General features: G+C 32.5%; 1 protein-coding gene across 1 annotated transcript; it reads left to right on the top strand.

Annotated features, from left to right (window-relative positions):
* Positions 1-8,481: 8,481 nt before the first annotated feature.
* LOC143234907 (NHL repeat-containing protein 2-like) lies at positions 8,482-27,418 on the top strand (the record flags this gene model as incomplete). Its single annotated transcript, XM_076472603.1, has 6 exons — positions 8,482-8,687; positions 17,326-17,652; positions 20,222-20,490; positions 24,441-24,578; positions 25,077-25,209; positions 27,234-27,418. Coding segments are annotated over exons 1-6 (1,236 nt in total), but the record flags the coding sequence as incomplete, so codon positions are not given.
* Positions 27,419-27,656: the final 238 nt, after the last annotated feature.

Below are 27,656 nucleotides of genomic sequence, written 5' to 3'. Positions count from 1 at the left end.
GAAAGACTGACAAAAACTTTCTCAGTCGTGTCTAGTGTTTCAAAACTATTCCTTTTTGTCTTCAAATTTTATCCTTACATACAAAAGTTTTGGTTTGTTTTGAATTTTGCGAAACGCTACATGAGGGCTATATGCACTAGCTGTCCCTAATTTAGCAATGTAAGATCAGAGGGAAGGTAGCTAGTCATCGCCACTCATAGCCAACTCTTAGGCTACTCTTTCACCAACGGATAGTTGGATTGATCGTCACATTACAACGCCCCCACGGTTGAAAGGGCGAGCATGTTTGGTGTGAAAAGGAAACACCAATAATTAATTGTGTGGAAAACTATAAAAAATCTGGTATAAGCGTTCGCTTCTATTAACATTCCAGTAACATTCGCTTCATTTCCAAATTTCTGTATTAATGATTTAGAAATTTATGCTGATGAGACGTGACATACTTTATAGAAAATGATCTTTTAAACTTTGAAAGAATAAATTGCTTGAACACGCTTCCAGTAAGCTAATATATGTAAAATAAAATGTTTTCTTCAATGAATACTGAGAGTACAGCATCTCTATTTGAAGTCACAAAGAGAAAAATTATCTTTTATTTCAACCCAATCATTACTTTTGATATTTCGTACATAATTTCATGTCAACATCATAAATGACGTCACAGATGGTAGACACATCTGGTGATTAAAATTAATCTTACAATTATTTTTCTGTCAAACGTTTTATTTTACTTCTCTATATACATAAACGATTAAATAAAAAGCAATAACTTCGCAAATCAATAACACTTTTGATTCACTTTGACAACATTTGAGAAAAAACAAATACCTTCCTTCTATAAATTCCATGATAACCTTTATTTAACGTTTCATACATCATTTAATTTCTTTAAATAATTATTGACAAGTCGATGATGTTGTTTGTTTTTGTTAGGAAAGAGTTTTATCGTGCACAGAAGCCACAGCAATTTGCACTTTACCTTGTAAAGCTTGTGACAATATTATAAAAGTAGAAGATATTATAGAGATTAATACTAACATTAAAAATGATTCTTTAATGCATAACTTGTACCTTAACCTTTTACTTCAAACTTAAGTGATTCACATGCAATCTCAGCATCCTGTACATTTATTGTCAAGTTATTAGCCGATGTACTGATGAGTTAATGTACAAGTTTTTCATAACCTCGATCGAGATAACATTTTAGCATGGGTATTTTAAACCTAAATGTTAACAGTTTAAGACTAGTTTGTTTAGCTAATCAGCAAGTTTAAAATGTTTAATGTTATGTTTTTCTACATAACAATTTTGTTTTTGTTTCTTACAGCTCTTTGGTGGAGGCATCCATCAGTTACTCTAAGGTGCTCACTTGTATGATTAAATCATTAACTACTGGACAAGAATTAAACTGGTGGCTAACGTGCTGGGCTACATATTAAAAGGTCCAAGATTCAAGAGTAATGTTGCTAACAAATTCTGTGATTTCTGTTGTTGTTGTGTTGTAAGAATATCATTAATTATTTCATTCAGTTTCAAGCTGAACAAAGCTCTTGCGGTATTAAATGCTGCTAACTAGCTCCCTATCCTCTAGTCGGTTGCCTCCACCAAAGAGCTGTAAGAAACAAAAACAAAATTGTTATGTAGAAAAAAAATCGTTGTATTTTTACATATATGTTATACACGTTGATTCTGATTTTATTGTATACAAGAAAGATCGTTTTCAATCTATAAGTGAGAAATAAACGACTCCATCTTGAAGTGAAAGTCTTGACTATATTTTACACATTTAGAATTTATAAGAAATATACAGTCACCTCTTTTGTGATTTTTGTGCTTGTTTGCTCTCAACTGTTGAGAGATAATGGATTAAAGTTTATGACACTCTCTTGTAAAGAAGTGGTTCACTAGACATTAAATACAGGAGTCGAAAAAGAGAAGGTAGCATAACAGCTGAAAGAGCTTCATATTTAGTACGCGAAATAGGTTGAAAGTCATAAAAATTAATAACATGTAATAAAATAAATACATCGACTGAAATTCAGCGTCGAAAACGGTACATTAATTGTATAACATCAACACGGGTTAGAAATTTAGTGTTGTTGACTTGTAACTCACAGTAGTAGCCTAAAAGACGAAAAACAAATAACGAAACAAACATTTATGAGAAAGTTTAGGCAAAGAAAATGAATCATGACTGAACCTGTAGGTTTCGTTTCCTCGATTATCTAAATTTGACGACCTTTCTGTCTCGACCTTACGATTTCAGGCATCTAGGTTTCGTTTTCTTGATTCTTTAGACTGGACAACTTTCCAGTCTCCGCACAATAAATAAGATCTTAGTAAGAAAAAGTGAAAAGGTTGCTCGGGTCGCAATCTGTGAGTTGTAAGATCGAAACCCGCCGCAAAACATGTTACCCTTTCAGCTGTAGGAGTGTTATAACGTTACAGTTAAACACACTGTTCTTTAGTAAAAGGTAACCCAAAGGTTAGTGATGGGTGGTGTTGACTAACTGCCTACACTCTAATCCAATTCAAAATCAGGCACAAATAACATAGATAGCTCTCGAGAGCATTGTGCATACTTCAACATGTAAACTAACATACTCTATGATTTGAGACTTCTTTGTTTCGTTTTCTTTACAAATTGAATATTATGACGTTTTGGTCTGTGAACTGAGTTCTTCTTCGAAGAACGCTATACGATTATTTAGTGAGAGAGATAAAAGATAAGACCCCCTCCAGTTGCTTAATTAAGAAGTAACTTTTATTGATTGTTTGTATTTAAGCGCAAAGCTACATGATGGGCCATCTGTGCTATGCCCAACGCGGGTATCAAAACCCGTTTTCTAGCAGTGTGAATCTGTAGACTTACCGCTATAATGGGTTTCGATACCCGCGGTGGACAGAGCACAGATAGCCTATTGTGTAGCTTTGTGCTTAATTGCACACAAATTCATTTTTTTTAAAAATACCAGCATAAAAAAATGAGTAATTACCTTTACTAAGAATTGGGCATAGTTTATTTAATGCCACTAAAAATAAACAAAAATAGTCAAATTTATTTAGAAAGGTTGAAAACTACTTGTAAACTTTATCAATAAACAAAACAAAACGGATGAAAACCCTGCAGAATAAAGTAAATTGTCAGTCTTAATACCAGGGGATAATCATATTTAGAACAAAGTTCGTTTTAGTGAATAATCACCTTCATTAAAACTTTGGTATATTCTGTTTAATATTTTGAAAATAAACAAAAACAATCAAACTTACTTATACAGGTTTATTACTAAATCGTCTGCTCGCTATATAATCTCAACTTTAATGAGTTATAAACACAAGGTACAACTCCTACCAAGTTACGTAACTAATTGTTTTTTTGTTTGTTTTTTGAATTTCGCACAAAGCTACTCGAGGGCTATCTGTGCTAGCCGTCCCTAATTTAGCAGTGTAATTTAGTCAGTGTAATTTCTGACTGTCTTTGGGTTTAGCTTCTCCGGTAAAACTGTTTTAATAGGCTTGGTTTAATACTTTTTTCATATTCCTTGTTTTGTAATTTTCTTTCCTTTTGTATTGTGCTTGACTTTCTCACGGACACTTCCTGAAGTCACTCCAATGAAATATTTTACTTTTGCAATTTTTTCGGCTCCCGTAAAACTACAATCGAGTTTGATATCCTGTTTCCTCTTTTTCCTTTGAACTTTTCTGATAATACAGTTGCTTTGGCTGTCTTCCTTTCGTCTAGTTCTTCTAAATTATTCTACCTGTTAGGTTTCCTGTCACCAAGTCGTATAGTGGTTCCTTCGTACGCATAAACTCAAGGTATTCTACATAATACAGAGTAATCATCTTTATTTTTGACATTCAAAACTTTTACACTGTCCCATAATTTAGCACTAAAAGCGTAGCTTACCTGACATCTGATCATCGGATACTATATTGATTCTACTGCTCTACTATTGCACACAGTATCTCGTAGAACCTTTTTTATCTCCAACATAATCTTTACATATTGGCATATTATTATTTGTTGGCACCTCTTAATATTCATTACATGCTCCCATCACTTTTGGCACTGTTGGTCCATTTGCTAACTTTAGCCAATCGTTAGTCGTGAACTGATAAATTATGTTTTTTTTTAATTGAACCTGACGTGTAGTCTTGATTCTCTTTCTTCTAGCACCAGCATCTATAGTGCCCATCACTATTTTCTTGTTTATTATCAGCACTGTCATTGTAAATATCTCCAGCTACCTTGTGTTGAGGTTTCTGCTGTTGTATGCTGGTAATGGATTGGCATTCCCTTGCAATATGTTTCATTTCGTAACAAACATAGCATCTCTTCTTTATTTTGTCTCTTAACTTCATTTTATCTTTGGAACTCTTGCTTCTGGTCAGCTATCACTGGTTTCGAATTTAATTGAATATTCTTGGACTTGCCAATTATATTACCTCCACTGGCTTCCATATACTGTTCTTTCAACTTGATCATCTTGTCTACGTTTTTTGGTGCTCTTTCCTTTAAGAACAGTGACATGTCAGTCAAACACGTGATCATGAACTGTTCTTGCACTAATAGGTATGTCAGTCTCTCAAAAATATGAAATATATTTTGATATTTGGCTATGTCAGCCCATCTGGTGAAATATCACTGTATATGTGCAATAAACTGGAGTAAAATTTCTCCACTGTCGGGTTTAACTCCTCTGAACTTCTGATGATAACTTTCATGAGTGAATTCATATCGTTTCAGTAAAGGCACTTTTAATTTTTTTGTAATCCATAGAATCTTCTGATGTGAAGCCTACATACACTTGTAGACCTTTATATGCGTGAAGTGGGCTGGGTGACACTGTACAGTCGCATTTGTCACAGTTCTGAGTTTTGCCAAATATTTCGTATCCGTCCGGGAAGCATCCATGTTATCTTTATGTTCATCAAATTATGGCAGCTTGCGTCGGTTGGACTTGACTCCATTGTCATTCTTGGGTGTTTTAGTCTTCAGTTAGGTGAGCTCTGCAATTACAGTTTGTGCTCTTATTCTCTCTCTCCATTTCTAATTTTTCTTTTCATTTTCTTCTTCATCTCTTTGTGTTCTTATTCTTTCTCTCTCTATTTCCCTTTTTCTAATTTTCTTCTCGAATTTTTTTCTCTTTCTCTTTCTTTTTCTTATGCGTGACATGGCCAGGCGGTTTGGGTGCGCTATATGTTGTTTGAGAATTGCGGATTCGAATCCACATTAAAACAAACATGTTTGCAATGGGAGCATTATAATGTTATGGTCAATCCCACTATTCGTTAGTAAACGAGTACCGCAGATGTCCCTCCCTTAACTATGTGCAAAATTTAAACCAATATTTTTCTTCTGTTATTCTTTCTTTCTCCCTTCTCCGTCTACGTTCTGAACTCTCCAGTTTTGTTGTTGTTTGAGAAACTGTTGTAGCTCACTCTCTCTTAACCCAAAACGACTGTTTCCTAAATTTGTAGAAGATTCTCGAGTGTAAGAAACAACAAAATATGTTTTAAGAATACCCTAGCATATTGTTGGACCAACTGAATTTTCGAGAATTTCGCCTAATGAGAATAAAAGATAGCTATCGCAAGACACGGAGAGACAACGGGAAATTGTTTGGTCGCTACAGTCAATATATTATAAGCCTCGGAAGGTATTATTGTGACAAACGCTTATTTATTGGAAAACTTCATGTATTTGACCAGAAACATTTATAAATTTCAACCACTATGATCGTTAGCATTTCTACAAAGTCATCGCATAACTTCAGCATAAAAATGTTAGCGCTAGCTAGCATTTCCGTCAAATAAGTGTATCTGAGTACCAACATGAAAGTAACTTGTGCCTCGTGGACTTGGATCATCGATAAAATACTCAGTTCCAGAGCAGAAAGAAGATTGAATATTGTTTGTGAGTTTGTAACTATTTGTAATAATTGTTATTATAAATTGTACTGTTCTTTGTATATTAAAATATATTTCTGTTAAGAAAGAAAATTGTGTGTATTAATCTAGTTGGCAAATGTCATAAATTTAATACATATTGACATTGAATTAACTTCTAAATTCAACTTCAAATTTCCAATTATTAGAAATCGTTATACGTAACATATGTAACATAATAAATTGGAGACTCGTCCGAGATAAATTATAATACTTAACACGCTCTTTCAGAAAAGGCGATTTTGTAAAATATCTCTGAATAACTGCAGACATCATTGTCACTCCTGGTTTTTGTCACAGCTTTCAGAGAAACAGCGAATTAAGATGCCTACTGAAATCCCTCTTCCATGGCTATTAAATATAGCCAACTTAGTATGAGTGGTACGAACTGAATAAAATATTTCAAAAGCAACTGAAGTTTATCACACAATACAGCAAAATTCAATTTCTGTATATTGTGTTACGAATATTCCATGATATTATTTGTGTACAACAACAACAACAACAAAATAAGTGTTCTTGATTACTATTCAGAATTATAGCAAAACTAAATTATATTGGCTTAAATAGAAGATATTTAAAAATAAAGTTGTTTTTTTATTAAACGTTTCAAAGTGGGGAAGTATAAATAAATAATCACTTCTGAGCTTGTTCCGATTATATGTAAGACTTCTTGCCTCAGAGAAGAAAACAATTAAAATGTTGATAAGTTATTTTTCCTTATGTCTATTTTATTCAGTAACATAATACAGCAATGCTACTTACAAGATGAAAACGTTTTAACCAACTGTGAAAAATTCAAGATTTCCTATGAGTGATTCTATCAAGATGATTTGTGGAACCTTTACAAATCATCATTAGAAAAATAGAGAATACATTAATTTGTTCTAGATCAAGACCTGCCATTTACAGATATAAGAAATAATGCAGGAATTAATACCTCCTTTACGTATTTCCAGGACGAAATTCTTCGAGTATGACTCATGAACATTTACTTTAACTCTTCTACCATTAATAAAGTATGAAAATCATTTTTTTCTTCCTGAAATTATTACGACTTCCATTTGGTGAGTGACAATATTTAAGAATATTTCAGCACCATATTCAAATATAATTTAAATAAACACTAGTAATTACAGAAAAGACCTTAACACGATTTGTGAACACTATTATCATTTAAAGTAAAATTATTTATCCAGTTAGTAAGTAACTGCTGACCAAAATCTTAAAACCAATGAACATAAAGAAAAAATATGCATTTTGCGTTGCTAGACTCAACAACTTAGTTGAGTAGAACTTCGAAAGATGAAAATAAGAAAATGGAAAATAAAAATAAAAAACTTTTAGCATTTAATAGGGAAAATGTGAACACTGTGAAATTAGCCTAAATACAAGGTGGTCAAAAATTTCAGACCATACTGAAACGAAGCGTTAATCGGTAAACCGTAAACGTCTTCAAAGGTCACGTCTCCTTCCACACCCCGAAACAACTCGGTTAAACTTTGCTGAGAAGCACCAAACATGGGACGTAGAAAAGTGGACAAAAGTTTTGTTCTCTGATGAGAAAAAATTAACCTGAATGGTCCAGATGGCTTCCAACGTTACTAGCACCATAAGGATATCCCACCGGAGAAATTTTATACACGACACAGTGGAGGAGATTCCATCATGATCTGGGGTGCTTTCTCCTTCCATTTGGAACAATGGAGCTTCAGGTTATACAGGGGCGTCATACAGCAGCTGGCTACGTTAGCATGTTGAACAGAGCATCCGTATTGAATGAATGTCCTCGCTTGTGTGGAAATGACTGGATCTTTCAGCAGGACAACTCTGCAATCCACAATGCCCGCAGGATAAAGGATTTTTCGTGGCGAATAACATGATTCTTTTGGACCATCCAGCGTGTTAGCCCGATGTGAGCTCCGTTGAAAATGTTTGGGGATAGATGGCAAGGGAAGTCTATAGAAATGGACGTCAATTCAAACAGTGCATGATCTTCGTGAAGCCATCTATACCACTTGGAATAACATTCCAGCCAGCCTTCTGAAAACGCTTATATCGACCATGCCAAAGCGAATGTTTGCAGTTATTCGCAATAACGACCGCAATTTTCCCTATTAAATGCTAAAAAGTGTTTTATTTTTATTTTCCCTTTCCTTATTTTCGTCTTTCGAAGCTCTACTCAAATAAGTGCTTCAGTCTAACAACGCGAAATGCATATTTTTCTTTATGTTCATTGGTCTTAAGATTTTGGCCAACAGTGTATATTATTCTTTTATCTCAAAATAATATTTTTTAAAATATTAATGTCTACGAGAATTCAAATGTCTTAATACCATGCTTCTAAAGCGTTCCTATTTTATGTGGTAAATCATGTTTTCATGTTATATGTATTATAATATTTAATAACGGAAAAGTATGCATTTACATATAAAATTACAAAATATTTATTTGTCTAATTCTTTTCTTTTTTTTTTAAGTATTATAATACGAAAATAACAGAAAAGGTAGGTGGAGTAAACGCTGCAAATTTGTTTCCCGCGAGGCAAGAATGGATATGAATGTTGATTTAGGTGATTTGTCGCTATTAGAAAGATTAAGATTATGCCAGTTTGAACTTGTACAAAGAATAAATTCTATATCAGATGAAGAGGAGAAGAAAAATCACATCGTAAAATATTTTAATGATATTATTTGTTCTAATACTGAAGTATATTGTCCAGATTTTCTACCAGGTACTGGGCTTAGTTAAAAATAGTATTAATTGTATAAGTAATTTGCATAACATTATTTACTTTTAAGAGTACGATTTTAAATACCTGTTAATGTGGTTTGTTGACATTATTGTAACATGTTTTGTCATTGGATGGTTTATCCATAATTTAATACATTGATATAACTTGTTTATAATATAAGTTCAGTTCGTCCACGTAATCATTGGTAATGATAAAAAATAATTTATTACTACAATAAGTAATTAAATGTTTGCCGCAATCGTGTTTACTAATATGTTATAGACTTAATTTGATAAGTAAATTGTTCAGCATAAACTCTTAAACTAATGACCTACTTTTACAAACAGTGTTTCAGTAGACATTATAATGCTAATGTCATGGTGAGTATACCAATTTCAATTAGTATTGATATATGAATTTGTAACTGACAGAGTAACTGAATAGCAGAATAGACAAATTCATTGCTAATACGGAATGTATTATCTAACATCAAAATGCCCTACTCAATCAATCGTGAAGGCTAGAATGTACATGCTTACTTGCACATATTTTAACCTTTAATGTTTAACTCACTTGGTCTTTACATTAGTGTAATAACATGCTCCTTCCAGCAGACTTTTAAACTAAAACGTTAAAAACTTAGTTTACAACTGTGTTATTTACAAATTTAGATTCTTTGCTGACTCTTTTATCATCAGTGTCATTAATGAAAATGAGAAAAATCAATAGTACTAACTTAGAATGCTAATAGTATTGAAATGTTTTGACTTTTCTCCATCAGTAACAACAATCAATAACCCAACCAAGTGTCAGTTTATTTAACTAGTGTATTTTCCAACAAAAAAGATGGAATATATTTGAGAAGTCACTTATCAAAACTTTCTTTGCTTTATTAGTAAAATTGTTAATACCCATACCAACTATCCCAAGATACATTTTTACTTTGAGTGGGTTTCTTGTCATCACGAATGATCCTTTTTTGTTTCTAGTGATGAAAACAGTGAGAGCAGAGGTTACAAATGCATAATATTTGGCAAAGGAGGAGTTATTTTCAGCTAATACATCTTTATTTTTCTGACAAAATGGTTACTTTTTGTTATGAATTACATTCAGATATGTTGGGAGCAGTTAATTTAAAGGTGTTTAAGGGAATGCTTGATATATATTTGAATAATAAAGGCTGGCTTTAGTGTTTTAAAGTTTAGTATAGTGGGTGGGTTGGCCTAGATGAACCAACAAATCCCTCATTAAGTTGTATGCACGTATACAAATGTGAAGAGTATGTTGCATACAAAAAATCAAATTTTTTAATAAATTATTTTAACTAAAGATTTGTCTGAGAATTTACTGAATAATTTTGTGTGAAAGACAAATTTCATTATAAAAAACAGAAATACTTATTTTCACTTTTTAAAGTTATATTTCATTTGCATAACCTTTAAATCTCCTCAAGGAATAACAAAGGTTTTTATGGTAACATTGTGTATTATATGTAGATGTCTCAAAACAAATGGCATATTTAATTCTATGATCTTTTGAGACATCATCCAGGTAAGATGATGATAATAGTTACAAACTTGGTGTAACTGGTCCTCTGATTGTATTCACAGTGGCATTGTGATGTATATGGTGTGAATTTAAAAGGACCTGCCTGTATTTAATTTAATACTGTTGTGTATACAGTTTTAGAGTTTGGTCTGAAATGTAATGCTAGTTGCCATGGTAATGGCCTGAATGTACATAATTATATTGTTATTGTGTTGCTACAGATTATTCTGTGGATTTATGTTATGTTTTGAATTGGATGAGGATCTTCATCGATTTCATGATGGGCTTTTAATGGTGACTGGTATCATGATTTTTTGTGCTTTGATGATTTTTATCTTATGCTATTTCCCTACCCACATGGTTTCTCTGTTACTGAGATCCATGTGTTGTATCAACTACATTTTATCTACAAAGAAAAAGTAAATATTCAAATTTGGGTCTTTTCTTTTTTCATGTAAGAAATAATTGTTATTAAATTGAAAGTATAAATCTGTCAGTTCTGATACAGTATCGTACCTGTGTTACAGAATAGTTTTTTTTAACTTTTACTGCTCTCCATATGTGCAAACTTTTGCTTGCCACTAACCTTGATACTGTCATCTACTCTCACATGTTTATATGTGAGGTAGCTGCATGACAGCATGCAAATGAGTGTGTAACAACATTCACCAAGAGGAACATAATACAGCTCCTAGTACTGCTGACTTTCTTTATCCAGCTAAGTTCATCTTCACTTCTCAGTTTGTCACTCAGTGATCAGATGGGTTTTTGTGTTTTTCTTCATGGAATTTTTTATCTGTTTCTTCTGTTTTTTTTTTTTTATTAATTCCTCAATTTTTTCACATTTGTTACTCCTGTTTTAAATTTTAGTGCATGTTACCATTATTTGTCTTTGATTATAATACTTGATTCTCTGGAACTCCCTGTTTGAATTTGGCTACTTTCACTGTATGTTAAAATTAATTCTGAGTCTGATGGTATAGCTACTATCATTGATCTTCCTCTTGCAGTTTACCTTACTAAAAAAAAAGTTAATTATTTTGACATTAGGTCCACAATTTTCAGCAAGAAATGTTATTGCCTTGGCTTGCCAGGAGTTTACATGCATGCTGGCTCCCAATTTGCTTGTGGATTTTTCTTTCATGTTTTGAAACAAGAAACATGATTTTGACAGCTTGTCTTCTGCCTTTGCTTCATGATCATGTTTAGCTCCTGTGGCAACACCTGGGTCTCCTCCTTATTTCTTGGAATTAATAAATCTGGTATTTTACCTTTTGTCTTACCCTTTCAACGGAGAAACCTTTGGACCAATTTTTGTTCTTTCCCATGTTACTGGATATTGGGATTTATGCCATTAAGATTGCAGACCAGTTATATTCTGGAGTCAGTATGCTTTAAACCCCATACCATATGGAAGGTTCTGCTGTGGCTTACCATATATCTGCTTTTCCTTCTTTGGAATCCCAGTAGATAAATTCTCTTCTGCTTCTGTGTGGTTTTGATTCTACTACTTCAGTAAATTTTCTAAACCTCAATTTTCCTATATCTGTCATCCTCCTTTTCCTTTTCTTGATTCAACTTCTGTCTGAGGCTCTTCATCAATTCCATGATGGGCTTTTAATGGTGACTGGTATCATGATTTTTATCTTATGCTATTTTTGTACCCACATGGTTTCTCTGTTACTGAGATCCATGTGTTGAAATATCTTGTCATTTACCACAGCCTCCATAGGGGATATTTGCATTACTCTCTTTCTTAAAGCAAGATGGCTTTGGGAGTTTCACTGACACTCTGGTGACTAGAGTTAAGTCTGCATTTGCACACCTTTCTTTCCTCATTGGCTTCCTGTTTGTCTTTATTTCATCCTGCATTTATTTCATGTCTCATCCCGTTTTTCCTCTTTTACCATTAGCTGTTCTGCAGATTTCCAAGGTTCACAGTCATTTCATTCATTAATTTCTTTGGTGCCCTGGTGATCCAGGTAACTACATGGTGGGGCCATGATTTTGTGCTTTGCCATAGTTTGGGAGTTCTTCACCATAGATCTTTGAATTATTTGGGTTCTTTTCACAAGCACATTCTCCAGTTTAGTTCCCCTTCTTCCTTGTCCTTTTGTTCCACATCACTCCCACTCTTCAGAATTCCATTTCCAGCCATTTTTTCTGATTTTGGATTTCTGGATTTCTTTGCCAGGTTGCTGTAGAACAGGGAAGTTCTTCTAAGACATGTTGTTATGTCCATAGTCCCCCAGAAGACTGGAGACTGGTACCCCATCATTGACATCTCTTTCATGAAATGCTTCCTAGACCTTCCTTGATTTACCATGGATTCATCCTACTTTTTTCTCCTGTGGAGTTTCAGTCTTGATCTTTGGATGAAGTTAGATGTCTTTGATGCTTACCTCCTCATTCTCATCTATCCAGCATCCTGTTTTGTTTTTGTTGTTCTGTCCATAATGGCTGCACCCATCAGTTCCAGGCTCTTCATTTTGGGCTAGCTTTGGTTACTTATGTTTTTGGTGGGTTGTTAAAGCCTTTGGTTATCTTTTCCAATTCAGGAGCCTTTGTTCCACTTTTATATGGATGATTGGCTCTTTCTAGCTCCATCATATACCAATATCAATTTCTGTTTCTTTTTCAAGAGGCTGCAGAGGTTGGTTGGCTAGTTAATAGGGTCTTGCCTAAAAACAAAAATTTTAAAATTGAAAAGTATCCCTCTCCATTTTATTTTATGATGAATACAAATGTATATTTGTATACCCAATTTAGGGCATTTTACTTCAGTTTTACCCCTGCACATGCCATTTGAAGGTCTAAGTAGGCTGTCTTGTGTGAAAAATATGGCAAAAAACAACATATAGATAAATACTTAATAGTTTTTACTTTAACTGTACTTCGTAAGTCAGAAGTTACAGAGTACATGCAAAATAAGTATGACAGTCATATAACCAAAAATATTACAACCAGTAATCTAAATTTATGAACAATCGGTGATTTTTTTACACAGAGAATTACAACATAGTATATGTACTCTAATCACTACTTAACATGCATATGAACCATAGTTAGCAGTCAAATATTATTGAAGGTACTCTTCTTTAGGTCAGGAATCATCTTCTAACACTGCATTACAACCTACAGAAGATACTGTTTTTACATTTTATCATTTGTAATTCTCTTTATAATTTGTTGAACCATTTGAACTGCTTACTTTGACAAGTCATTTGTCACTTTCTAATTTTGAAGAAATAAATCCGCTTCTTCAGAAAACAAGACTTAGGGCCAATCAAATTTATGAGTTTGGTGCTTTGGTTCAATTTCTTAAAAATAGCAACACCTCATTCATAGCTGCTTGGTTTTGGAATTTCAGACAGTTTCAGAGCTATTCATGACCAAAGAGAATCGGGCAACTATTTTGAAAATAGAGAGAAAATCACACATTTCAGAAAAGTATCAGACATGTTTCAGGACACTCAGTGCAGCATTGGTAACTTGTGGATAATCAACTTAATCAGTTAAACATCATTATTTGGAGCATTAGGAGCCACTAAACATAAAAGCTGCTTTTGTACAAAAACCAAAGCATTGAATTTACTTTGTGCTTCCAATTTTGAATCATGAACTGGTCATAATTAGTTTCTCCACAAAAGCAAATATCTTCACCAGTTATAAAATTGAATTAATTGAGCATGGTAAGCAATATCTGGTTTTATCCAGTTTTCCACATTCTGTAGTGTCCCCAAATGAAGTAGTATAAATTCTGTGTATTCCCTATAATACTGTTATGTAGTTTATTCTGTTACAGTGTGAAAGAATTCCTTTCAGCAATTGAATTACACAATTATTATTATTTTTTTACTTTTCAGATATAATTGGAACTTTAATATTCTGTTTTTATTTTTCATTTATATTTGTACAAACTGAATCTTGAAATTTGATAAAGTGAGCATTTTAAGGTTCTCAGGTTTTAGCAAAGATCCCTTTATATACATTACATAAAATGCACTCAACAGCGTGGTGACAAAATGCAAGCATAAACAATCTTTTGTCCATTATGTTTTCTAGTTATACACAGGATCCACTTTTCCAACCAGAATTTTATACTGTTGTGTCAAAGACCAAACCTTGAGTATTATCAATGAATTACTTTCTGGTAGGTTTAAAGGAAGCTTTTGCTTGATTTTCACATGTTATACTTGTTATTACAGGTACTCCAAAGAGTTTAGTTTATTATCTGGATTTCCACATATCGGAATTGACAATCATTTTTTGTTTTCATCCTGGACTTCTGGAACGTACTTCCCATTCCAGTGTAAGAATGTATGTTTCAGTGGAACAATTGTGTAGATGTTTTCACGAGCAGTCTTGCATACCTTTCTTCTTACCTGCTAGGTGCTTTTGACTGACAGAGCACTATCATACAATGACACAACTTCCTCAGGAAGAAAAACAGCTTTCAATACAGTACATGCTTCTTTTGATAAATTCAGTCTGCTAGCCATTGTTGTGCTCTTGCCACTAGACCAAGAATTATGCAGAAGTTTCAGAGATGTGGTTTTGGATAGTTTTTGTTGAAGAGTTGTTGAGAATTTTCAACATGTTTATCAGACAAATCTTTCAGTTCAGAATCACTGGATGAAGTGAAGTTCTTTGTTTTTTTCCTGCTGTTTTCATTGATTAATAGGCATTTGCTTTCTTTGCAACTTCTGGTAGTATTTTCTATCCAGTGACCTTAATTCCATTTCTTTGGAATTTTACTGGGCTTCTTAAAGGTCCTGTCTTTTGTGATTATAGCTTTTGTTCTATAAGTGCAATACTTAATCATATGAATGGCCTTTTTATGGGCAATATCAAGAATCAGAGTTAAAAATTCCAGGAAGGCACCTCCATCTCTAAAAAATGTGACCTGTTTTTGTTTTATCACAAGTTTTTAATAGCTGTTGATTGGTTTTGTGAGTTTAACAATGGAATGATCGTCTTGTATGGATGTTGGAATGCCTACACTTTTAAGATGACCACATTGATAACATATTGCTGACTGGCTTTCAGTAATAGCCCACATTTAAAAAAAAAAATAGTAGAACATCACCATTCTTAGGTAACTATGAACCTTTCTTTGGTTCCAATCCAACAATCAATTTTCCAAGAATCCAGACTTGTGTAACTATTCAAGATTGAGTTTTTACTTGATGACCTTGTTATTACTTCAGCCATGACTGCACTAGAAAAGGAGAAAACAAAAGTTTGTAATGTGTAGTTAAATATCCACTGTTTAGTCACAGACATGAGCTTTCAATACAAAGATTGGCATGACATATGTTTGATCTAATATAACTTAACATTACATGATTGGAACCTACACGACTCCTATGACTTTGAGATAACTTGAAATGACTTAGGGTTATGTAACGGAGCTTAACATGTACTAAATGGACTGGCTTGTATTGATCATGTGACATTTTGACTGTTGATTATTTTCACCTTTTAATTTTTTATTTATTTCTTCGTTTTTTATACCCTTATTTCATTAATTGATGTTTTACATCTTTATACCATTCTTATTCATATATTTTGTGCCATGTTTTTTGTTTGTTTTTTTTGCATAGACAGTCTATTTTGATCTTCATATGACCTGTGCAGGCATCAAACTTGAGTAAAATACCCTAGAATGTCATATAGATATATTTTTGTATTTATCATATGATAGGAGTGTAAAACTTGTCAATTTTGGAACTTTGGTTTGTTTTTTTTGTGAGACTATGTTTCAAGGTAGCTAAGTCCTTCTCCCACTGTCAATACCTTATTCATTTTGGTAGTTTTCAATTACCATTAGAGCTAGGCCTATTCCATTCCTGCAATCTATGTAACTTCTGGTTCGGAATATTTCCTGCTTTCTCTTTCCCATTACATGAGAAGTTCTGTTCCTTTTGGTGACATGGTCTTGTATTTTTCTACACTGAAAATGTATTTCTGATAGATTGTTACCTCCTTTTACCTTTCTTGCCTTTCCACTTCTGATGTCTTTTATATTGCTCAGTCTCAGAACAAAGTTAAGCTAAGATGGAGAGAGAGGTTAACTGTGTTAGGAGCTGTGTCACACTCCTATTGGTTGAAGGTTGTTGTATGTTTACTTTCATGCTGTGTAGTTGTTGCCTCTTGAAAATGTGTGAGTAGGTCAGTGTGTCAAGGCCAAATGATCAGTATGGGATAACTGTACATTTGAAAAAGAAACCAAATAACAGCTGTATGGTCATTTCTAGTTGCCATTAGTAATTCATTTACCAAGTGACATATGTCTAGATTATCTTTAAACACAGTTTGTGTGAATTTTTTTTTGCATGAAAAATGTTTTTGGAAAATATTTAACTGGAACCTTAGATTGTCTATCATGTGAAGGAAGGACAATTTTAATATTATTTAAAATACCAAAACTAGGTTAAAATAGGAAGATTGATAATATGTTAGAACATTTTAGAAGAATGTAGTTGTTTACAAGGATGATCCCCTTTTGTTTTTTCCTTATTTTGTGCTTGTACAAAGAATCATCTGTCATGTCGTCAGCAGTGCTGTACTAACTGATTGATGAGACTGTCAGTTAAATCACCTATCAAATACTACTAATCATCTAGCACTTGTCTGCCCACTATTGATCACATTTGTTTACTTTTGCCTGTCCAATCAGAAATTAAGAGCTCAGCTAAATAGTTTTCCCTACCAATGGAATTTTCATGCAAAATATCTTTGTAGCAACTACTTTCATTTTTTTTATATCATCCAGATAACTATTTTGCTTAAAAAAATGGTAACAGATTGGTTACACAAGATCTTGTTGTCTAAATCTGTGTTGATTTTCTTTAATGTTATAGGATATGTAAAGTTTCTAAATGGTTGAAATAAATGTAAAATGTTTTAATGATGCTGTAACATTACTTGCAATAGTTTTAACTATGTTAAAACTTTGATTGGTAGAGAGATACCAATAGCTTCTTTTTGTTAAATTATTTGTAAGATTCTTCACTTTATACTTTTGTATAAACTTAATGTGATAAAGTAATGGTATTTTAGTACCTTTGGATTTTTTTTTCTATAGATTTGGACTGGCTGAATGTAGAACAACCTCTATCACTTTTAAAAAATTTAAACAAGAAAATTGTTGTACTTGATTTCTTCACATACTGCTGTATCAACTGTATGCACATTCTTCCTGATCTCCACAATCTAGAATTGAGATTTCCAGAGAATAGGGAATTAATCATTGTTGGGGTCCATTCAGCAAAGTTTGAAAATGAAAAAGTTTTATCTAACCTTATGAGTGCTGTTCTTCGATATAATATTTCTCATCCTGTGGTAAATGATCCACAGGGTTGGTTATGGAAAGAACTTCATGTAATATGCTGGCCAACACTTGTTATTTTAGGTAAGTTTTTCAGTTGCATTTGACGTGATGTTTATGACTTTAAAACTACTTTTCTTTACTTATTGTGTTTTTTTATTTTTTATACATTTGGGTTGTGCCTGTGTAATGCAACAAATTCATTGTGAATTTCTAAGTTTATGTTTTCAAGTGAGGTATTTGAAGTACAAAGATAATTCCTTTAAATAAAACATATTACATAACTAATAGGAACATAATCCATGAGAAACAGCAAGGATTCTCTTAGTCTATTGTGGCTGAATTTCTAAAAGAAATAAAGTTGTAATTTATATTTCAAATTTCATTAATGTAGTGTATTCTTTTAACTTTGTTATTTAATATGATAATAAATTGTCCTATGCAAAACTATCATAACTCCAAGGGTAGTCAAATAGCCATGATAAAAGTGAAATAAGTAATATATGTTTGTGTGCATGTGTATACTCCTACAAACTATTACATATAATTTTAATGGTGTGACTTACTTTCATAATAATAACCAAGAGGATAAAATATAATGCAATATCCAGTGTCGATTAAGTTTTGTAATGGTTTGAAAATGGACAGAAATGTTTTGTAAATTGATATATCTGATGTCTTCTACTTAGCTCATGAACTGTTTTCTATGTCACTTAAAATTTCAAAGGAAAATTGTGGCTGTCTCATTCGATTAATCAGGCATCCATCTGCCTCTATAGCCATCCCTTACTCATCTATTAATTAAGCCCTTCTCTGAACTCTCCTGATTGTTGTGTTTACCTTGTTATAAGTTAGTTTATTCCAAATTTTAACCACCCTATTCAAAAAATAAAATAAATAATTTACAGATAATTTCTACTTTGCAAAATCTTAAATCCAGGTTTACAGTTCTTTACTGTTAAACATAATTTCAATACTCCGTCTTCCTCTCATGTAAAGCTTTACCTCCTCTTTTCTTTTCTTGACTTGTGTTGCCCTCTGTTTGTGCAAAACTTTTCTCACTGCTAGTTTTCAAGCTTCTATCTACATTCATGGAACATGCTATAGCTGTGCTGTATCATGCAAATGAGCATATAACAACCCTCCACCTGTAAGAGTTTAACACACCCTCTTAGTGCAGCTGATTCCCTCTATGTTGCTCTTGAGTGCAGTCTGCCATTTATTTGCACAATTTACTAAATGATCCAAATCCTTTTGTAAAACAACAGTATCTTCTAATCAGAAGTGTAAGGAATAAATGCTTAATATACATTTTACTCAAGAGCAGTAAAATAATGTTTGTGTTAGCCAGTAGTATCTGGAGTAGTAGAGCAACTTTTGTTATGAAGGGAAGTTCACAGGTTTGGATTTCATTTCTTTTGAGCATAGAAGAACTTGGATTATCTTGATTCAGGTGCATAAATTGTTAAACATTTGGAAGTTTGTTTGTTGCTTATTTGAGTAGTGGAATGGAAAGAATGGTGATACAAATATTTAGTAATAGGATGAGTAGGTTAATCTGATAACAGAGATGGACTTGTTTTTCAGAGAGAATATTGATTCAAGTTGATAGTTACAAAGTTAAGAAAGGTTGGTCTAATGGTATTGTATGTTCATTTGAATAATAGTGTCAATGCTTAATGCTAAGCCACATATATACTTGTTACTGAGGTGTTCCATACCATAAGACTTGCCCCATAAATGGTAATATAAGTAGTACTTCAACCAACTTGATGAGCTGTTATAAAGTAAAAGTTTTGGTAGCAGAAGCATACCACAAATTAGATTATAGTTAAATACTATTATATGCATTTATTAGTAGAAACTTTTAGCAGCCCAGTAAAGAATGGTGTACTTAATTTATTATATATTTTATTGCATGCCTGTTAAATTTCATGTAAAGCTTTTTGAGGACTGTCTGCACTGTTTTCTTGCAATATAACACACTCGCACACGTGTGTGTGCGCGCTTATATATTATATATGAGAGATTACAGTTTGTTTTTTCTAAATTTGACATTTTGATAGGTAGTTCCTAGTATCTGGCTATCTATATCCATTAATTACAATGGATATTTTTTTTCCTCTTATTTTGATTGAGAAATATAACAATTTCTGGAGTTTCCAGATACAGAAAAATTCAAAAGTGTAAATTGTGGACTTGGAAACAGAAGCTTAGATAAAAAGCTCTTGCTTTAGAAGAATGCTAGTTTTATGGAGATGAAGCTTTGACATGAATGTTTTGAAAAACTTTAAATCTGTAACTGAGTGTTTGGATGTGATGAATAAAATTACAACCTGTTATTAAAATCTGTCTCCAAATCTTTAAAATATAAGGCTATAAAGATTATTGTTAATTTACAAATAGAACTCTTTTGACCTCATTTGTTGTACTGTGCTCAGTTTTAATGGCCTCGGTATTAGAAGAATATCAGTCTGATGGAGAAAGTGCAATGATGGATTACCAAAGTCATAACAGAATGAAAAACAATAGTTGTGAAGTAACTCTACTCATTGTTCCCAGAAGAAATATAATGTATGTGTATCACATAAAGCATTTTAAATTGTTTATATTTATTATTATGAACTTTAATATATTTCTTCAATGGTCTAAGGTCCTCAAAGCCAAGTTCTTTTTACCCTGGTGGGAGAAAATGAAAGAGAATACTTGCAGCTATTTTGTGAGACAGCTGTAGAATATTTTAGGATGAGAGGAAGCATCATTTCTTCACCTGTGCCTGTTAAGCTTTTGCGTGAATCTCTACCTGTTTCTCCTCTACTTTTTCCTGGTAAAGTCTGTGTGGATGGAGTTGGCAAAAGAATTGTAATAGCAGATTCTGGTCACCATAGGATTCTGATACTCAATCGAGAAGGAGTAGTTGAGGTTAGTTTTAAAAGGAATACTGTGCTAAGAGAAACATTTTAACAGGCCACTCACAAGTCAGTAGGGGACATTTTTGTTGAGAAAAAACAAATTACCCATTCCAGTTTTTTCTTAATTTGAACTGAAATTTTTTGGACATTTTTACTGGCTTAGAAAAAAGCATTTCCCATACACTTTTAGCATTGGGACTGTGAAAAAAAGATTTGAAATGGTAAGGTGGCTGAAATTTGTCAGTGCATTACCAGCTTAATGACCAAGCACAAGAAGCATTGAAGTCTCCAAATAAGGTATAGAGATATTCAGGAACTGTTTAGAGCCACCTTGGTAGATATTGTGCAGTAACCCAAGTAAAATATTAATTATGTCTGTTGCTGCCTTCAAAAGTTTCCTTTCTGCTTGTCCTACTGTTGATTATTGTGTTGTTTCAATCTGCCCTACTGAAGCATAGATGAAATTGTACTTATTTCATTTGAAAGCTAAACATTAAAAGTGATGTCAGAAGCATAAAAGGTTGACAATTATTTAATTAATGATGATGAGAATGTGGCTTTATTAACATATACTGACTTTACTCCCAGTGAGTAGACCTTAATACTGTAGTATGGAAATTTAGAATACTGTATTTCACTTAAACATTTAACAAATTTTGAAAAGATACACCTCAAACCATCCTCTTTGTTAGTTTCTGGATTGAACTTTTAATATTCAACAACTTGTAGTGTAGAGACACCCCTTGTCTTCTAACTACAAATTTAGTTATCTGAGATTTCATCTTTGCCATGAATCTAGTATTTCTTTTCTCCTTTGGTTGATATTCATATATTTGAAAGTGTTGAAATGTGAGGAATATAACTAATTTTTTGCTGCAAAGCTATACACACTTATACACTATGCATATACGTATATTGTAACAAAAACTTGTTTAAAATGGAGGCTACAGTATTTTGCCTGTAATTTGGTAACTGAAACAGTCTTAGTTTTCAGTTGTCCATTTGTCACTGAGATCATAATTTTTTAACTGAAACAAGCATTCGTTACTTGTGTTGCTTCTGCAGTTAACTTTCATTTGGTTTGAAAAGGCCCTTTGATAGGGTTTAAAGTTTCCTACAGAGATAATGAATGTGTTGTTTATCTAATTTACTTGTGTTTATTAGTATTTACCCACATCCACCATCGACTTGTTAATTTGGTGATATTTCAATCATACATGTAATAACCCATTTCATAAGCATTTGAGGGGAAAAAATTATAAACCCTAGCTTTCTATTTAATTTGCATGTTTGTGCTGACATTTAAAAAATGTTAGAATTATTTATATTAATATATACAGTTACATAATTCCGTGAATAACTGTTAAACATTTGGATGCTAAAAATTTATGGTCTGGTGTCAGAGCAAATTTTAATGAAAAGTGAAAAAATAATTGTGGAAGATAATGAAGTGCCCAAATGAACATTTACATGGGTGAAATTACAATGAGTAGACTAACACCAGTGGCAGTGACAAAAACTTGAAAGGCTAGCAAAGCCTACTAATCAGCTAAAATGCTTATAGTTTCACATAAGTTTTAAACTTAAGTGTTAACTTACTGATATAAGATTATGATGTTTTGTTTTTTTTGTCATTTCAGAAATGTCACATCTCTGCACTACTATTACCTAACTTGCAACTGTTTTAGTATTTTATGCTTATGCAGATACTGCTAATTTTCCAGTTCAGGTCCCTCAGTTTTTCCATATAATTGTCTTCTATGAAGCCTACCATGCCTGTAGACAATTTATCCAACTGTTTCACTTTCATCCTTTGCTTCTGGCTCTTCGCTCTATGAAAAAGAATAGATAATTCCTTCTTTTCTTTTTTGTCTCAGGTATGTGACTGTCTCTTTCACCTTTATATTATAATGAAACTTGGATACCTTTACTTTATGGATTTCTTTCTATCCCAATTCATTATTGACCAACATCTTCCTTTTCTTTCATAGTCTTCATGGCTATTTTGCTATAGCTGACATCATAATCTTTCTGTATATTTTGATTCATAGTCTCTGTCTTTTTCCTGCCTAAGGCACACCTCATTTTCTTATTTTGTTTCTTTCACACAATCAGCTTACCTTTGTCTTATCTTTACTCCTGCTCCCTAGTGGCTCTGCAGTATGCCTGCAGACTTACAATGCTAAAAACCAGCTTTCAATACCCATGGTGGGCAGAGCACAAATAGCCCATTGTGTAGCTTTGTGCTTAATTAAAAACATCAACAACAATCTTTACTCCTCTGCTTATATCTCCTCCCTTCACTTCCATACTGTGGCTCTATTGTAAAAATATAGTTTTGATGAGGAGAACTGCTACTGTCTCAGTTTTCACTTGGCTTTTTTTGGTCTTAGAGCATCTTTGGCTTAGATGCTTTCCTTTTGAGTATTCTAATTCTTGTCCCGTTTCTCATTGCACCAATATTTGGAAGTGGTCTGAGTACTTTGGGTTCTTGGGCTGTGGTTGTTTGCTGACAGTATTATTTTGTTTTGTTGATTTTCCTGGATGCCTCTGCTGAATACCTGATCCAGGAAGTCCTGTGAACTACACCTTCTCCTGTTTTTCATTCATCTGCTTCTATCTGGTATTCTATGCATGTGGTCTGTGTCAAGTCTCTGGGTGATAACTCTTTCTTGGAGCAGATTCTTGGTCCTGAAACCTTTAGTGACAGCCTCTCTGCTCTTTGCACACCTATAATTTTCTTTTACCAGGAATTGTTGAGTTTTGTAAGCTCTTTCATAAAATCTGTCTCTTGTTTTTGCACCTCTTTTCTTTTTCATCATTCTCTCACCTGTCTGATCCTTTGTGTTTTTACTATCTTCCAGGAGTTTTCTTGATTCTCCTACTGGGCTTATACAGGGTGTTTGGAAAGTCACTGTGCAGTTTTATATTTATTAACAGACAAAACTGCACAGTGACTATCCAAACACCCTGTATAACCTTGTCCCTGCATTTTCACAATGTGGAGATTTTGGTATTTTACTACAAAAATGAAAGCTGAAATACCAACTTTGGCAGGTAAGTTTATCTTACTTACCCCAAATGGTAGTACCTAATTTCATTTTTCTTTTACTTTGGAGAGCAGTGGCCTTCCCACAATTGTCTGCAAGCAGTGAAGGGTGATATAGACATGGGACATAATGGACTTCAGCAGCCACATCTCACCCTCCTAACTTTTATTTCTTTAATTCAGACTGGCAAATAGAGTTCAAGACTGATAGATGCTGTATCACCACTGCAGGGTGGGTTTTACTTCAATCATATCCAAAATCAAGAACACAATTTGTACCCCCCATTTAATCTGTACACTGGATGTCTTTTATATCCACATTCTTTAATTTTTTTTTTTTTTTTGAATGGGCTTGTTTAGCTCATTTAAACATATTTGTGTGTGCATGCATGTAAAGAAGCTTGCAACTACATATCACAAATATCTATGTATCATAGTACAGGATTAACACAAATACAAAGCTTTGACTGGACAGTAAGTTCTTATATTATACTATGGTGGTCTTTCTTAGATTTTTGTTTAATTTGAGATTCATGAAATATATAAATCTTTAATGATATCACACACACATGAGAAGAAAAGGTTGATTATAGAACTAATGACATTGTTGCAGCTTGTATGCATAATATAAGTGAACTTCAACATAAAAACTAGAAAAAACCTAATTTTTAATTCTGTTTGACAGTAACATTACACATCTGCACTCTGTAGCAGTGATAATGTCTTGTTAAAAATGAACAACCAAAATCACCATAGTGTTTGTACATGATAGGCTGTAACAGAATTGCTAGGACTATAGGACTAGACATGAAAAGATTTCTATTGAAAACAACTTTGCATTGTTCATCATACTAATGACTGTTTTGCTTGTTTACAGTACTTTTCCCAACTCAAGTTTTTTGTTATAATAGCATGTGATTGGAGGAAAAGATCCTGGGTACAAAGATGGCAATTTTCATCAAGCCAGATTCAGATCACCTCAAGGTATTGTATGGAAAAATCCAGCCATCATCTATGTTGCTGACACCGAGAATCACCTTATTCGAGAGGTTTGAGCTAATAACTGTATTAAACTTATTTTATACATTTTGTTATAAAGGGGAAGTTTTACAAAGTTAACATTTTATTTTGGATACTAGGTATCCTAGCTTATGACAAAAGTCTCATAAACTACAGATAGTTGATCATAAATGTTAGACCCTTTGATTTCTATAGCTTTGTTAGGTCATAATGTTTAATATATAACTTTTGAAGTGTTGCACTGCATAAATAAGTACCATTTCACATAATCTTTTTGTCTCACTGTGCAGTTTAACTCATAAGTTCAGGTACATATGTACATTTGAACTGTTTTATGCTTTGGAAATAAGCATTATAGTAAAATTTCTGGACAAAAAAGGGAAAAATAGTTTTATAGTTCAGAGGTTACTTTAAGTGATACATAATAGTTGATAACAAATTATGTTAAAGAAAAATAATTATTGAATATATTGTACAATGTTACTTTTTGAAAAAAATGAATCCTAAAATTTTAATTTCTTTCACAGATCAATGTTTCATTGAGAGTGGTTACAACTATTGCTGGAACTGGCTATCAAGGAACTGATAAAGTTGGTGGAAAGCAAAATAAGGAGCAGCCAATCAGTTCTCCCTGGGACTTGTGTCTTGGACGTAGTATAGGTAAAGTCAAAATTTAATTAAAGAATTTTGTTATCATTATATGTCAATGAAATTGACATCAAAACAGTTTATAATTTAAATTTTAATATTATACATATTTTAATTTCTTCATTAAAAAAATTTAAAGAAATGATAGACTTTTCTTTGTCTCATGTGGCATGTCTTCTCAATTTATATTTTATTCTGCCTACCATATAATATTTATAGTGATTAACAAATTAGAAACTCAAACTTCAGGCATTTACAAACTAGAAAACAAAATAAGAGCTTAGTGACATACTTTGTTCTGCATAGTCCAGTTAGGCTTAATCGTTCTTTTTATTCACTTATAGTTCATCTTACTGGTAAATTGATAATTAGGTTGACTCGTTCAGCACAGGCTTGGTCAATTTGACCAACTACATAACTTTTGTAGTCATTTCATGTCTTTGTAGATTTAATACTTCTAATTTTCAATATAATATGTATATCTTCTCAAATTTTGGGAGTCATTATAAGTCTTTTACATGTAAAAAAGATCATATTTTTAGAGAATAATTTTAATAAAGATCTGTCCATTAAGATATTGAATATTTTGTTTTTAAGTCTGTGTGCAAAGTGATTTTTATATTACGATTAAAAATACTTTTCTCATCTCAGAAGTCTCTGATTTGCTTTCTGTCCTCAAAACCTCCTAAATATATTTAAGACATTTATTAAAGTAAAATTTTATTTTATCTGTTATTTTCTCTATCCTAACTCAAAACATGATCACTCATTTCACTGATCTGATAACCACCAAAAACATACATCTAAATTATAATTTATTTATTCCTAGAATGACTTCAGACTGTAACATAAAATCACATCCATTTATAATAACTAGCTTTAAGCTCATGAGAGTATACATCTATTTATAATTAAATGTTATCGTTTTTGTACCTATGATTTTTATCTGAACCGTGTCTTAGTAATATCCATGTCATTATAAGTTGTAAATCACTTTACACTATTGAATTACATTACTCACATGCTGCTCGCATGCTTGCCTTGTGTCTTTTGAAACATTTTTATGATATTGTTTTACCCAGTATGAACTAGGCTAAAAATATCCATATTTTTACATTTTAGTTACTTTTATAATAATAAATGAAGAATAAACCAATATTTTGTTTTTAGCAATTGATTGTTGAGAACATTTAAGCCTAATTTTAATGCAAATGATAGTAATTCAAAATAATTTTTAGTTAATTAAATAATACCACAAGGAACGTAGACTAATAACACTTCAAAAAAGTACAATACACACTACCTCTCATAATTTTTCTGGCTTTCTATGTGATAAGAGCCATTACAAGTTCATCCAAGCTAGTTATTTGCTGGAACATTGCTTGTACTTTGAGTGACATTGACTATTATCTGTTTAGAACACAATACTATTAAATAAATCATTTGAACTTGAAAATGCAGACTTTCTATCAGTTATATGTAATATATAATTAAACATATGTGAGAATTGTTAGCATCTTAAAAGAGTAGATGTGACAGGAAGAGTTTTATTTTTCCATTAAAAGCTCTGTAACTAAATAAAAGTGAAGGATATAGAAATAATGGTGTGTCTGACCAATAACTATTATATAGTGAATAATGTATGTTTAATTTCTTACTCATTTGGGGGATGGTGGAGAAAATCAAGATGATGTTTAGAGAAAATGTTGCATATCACAATGGGGAGAATACAAGATTTTTAAAAATATTTTCTTGTAGAATTATGAACTAAATACTTGTATACTATTAAAATATGGGTTGGTAGCTAAGATTTTATGCTCTACTAATTGATATGATGTAAAAAAAATAGTTTAATAAAATTTCAAATGTAAGACAAACTTTGTCATGTGTAGTGAAGGATACTCAGGGCGAAAGTATGTTTTCTTTAACACATGTTTATTTCACCACACACTTACCTAAATTTACATTACATCAACTATTTTATTTTCTTAAATCTTTATAATTTATATTTTTTATAATTAATTTGTTTTGTGAAGATCCTTATAGCCCAGGGTTTGACCTTTTTTCTCCTGATATTGCTCACCTTCTACCTACAACTGCCAAACCCATTTCGGATGACCCAGATTTCATCTGTTTTCATCCACCTGATTATAGCTTGCCTTCTGAGGCCTCTACTGTGGAATCTGCTAAGCCTTTCTCACCCTTTTGGACATGTTTTAAAGTATAATTTTCCCTTCCTTCTCTAGATATTTTTCTAGATGATAATTTTTCTCTTTTAGGTGAGGGTACTTTCATGCCTAACATTCAACAGGATTTTGTTCAGTTTGCCTTAACTTACCATCAGGCATATTTTATTTTTGATTCTGTGTACTTAAAATCCTTGTGACCTGTATGGAAGGGAAGTCTTTTTTAATCCTATCCATTTTATCCCTCCAACTATTTTTTCAGCTTTGTCTTAC

Source organism: Tachypleus tridentatus, chromosome 12, assembly GCF_004210375.1.
Source record: "Tachypleus tridentatus isolate NWPU-2018 chromosome 12, ASM421037v1, whole genome shotgun sequence".
Classification (NCBI taxonomy): Eukaryota; Metazoa; Arthropoda; class Merostomata; order Xiphosura; family Limulidae; genus Tachypleus; species Tachypleus tridentatus.
Note: the sequence above shows the minus strand (reverse complement) of the source record. Positions and strands in the feature narration are given on the sequence as shown.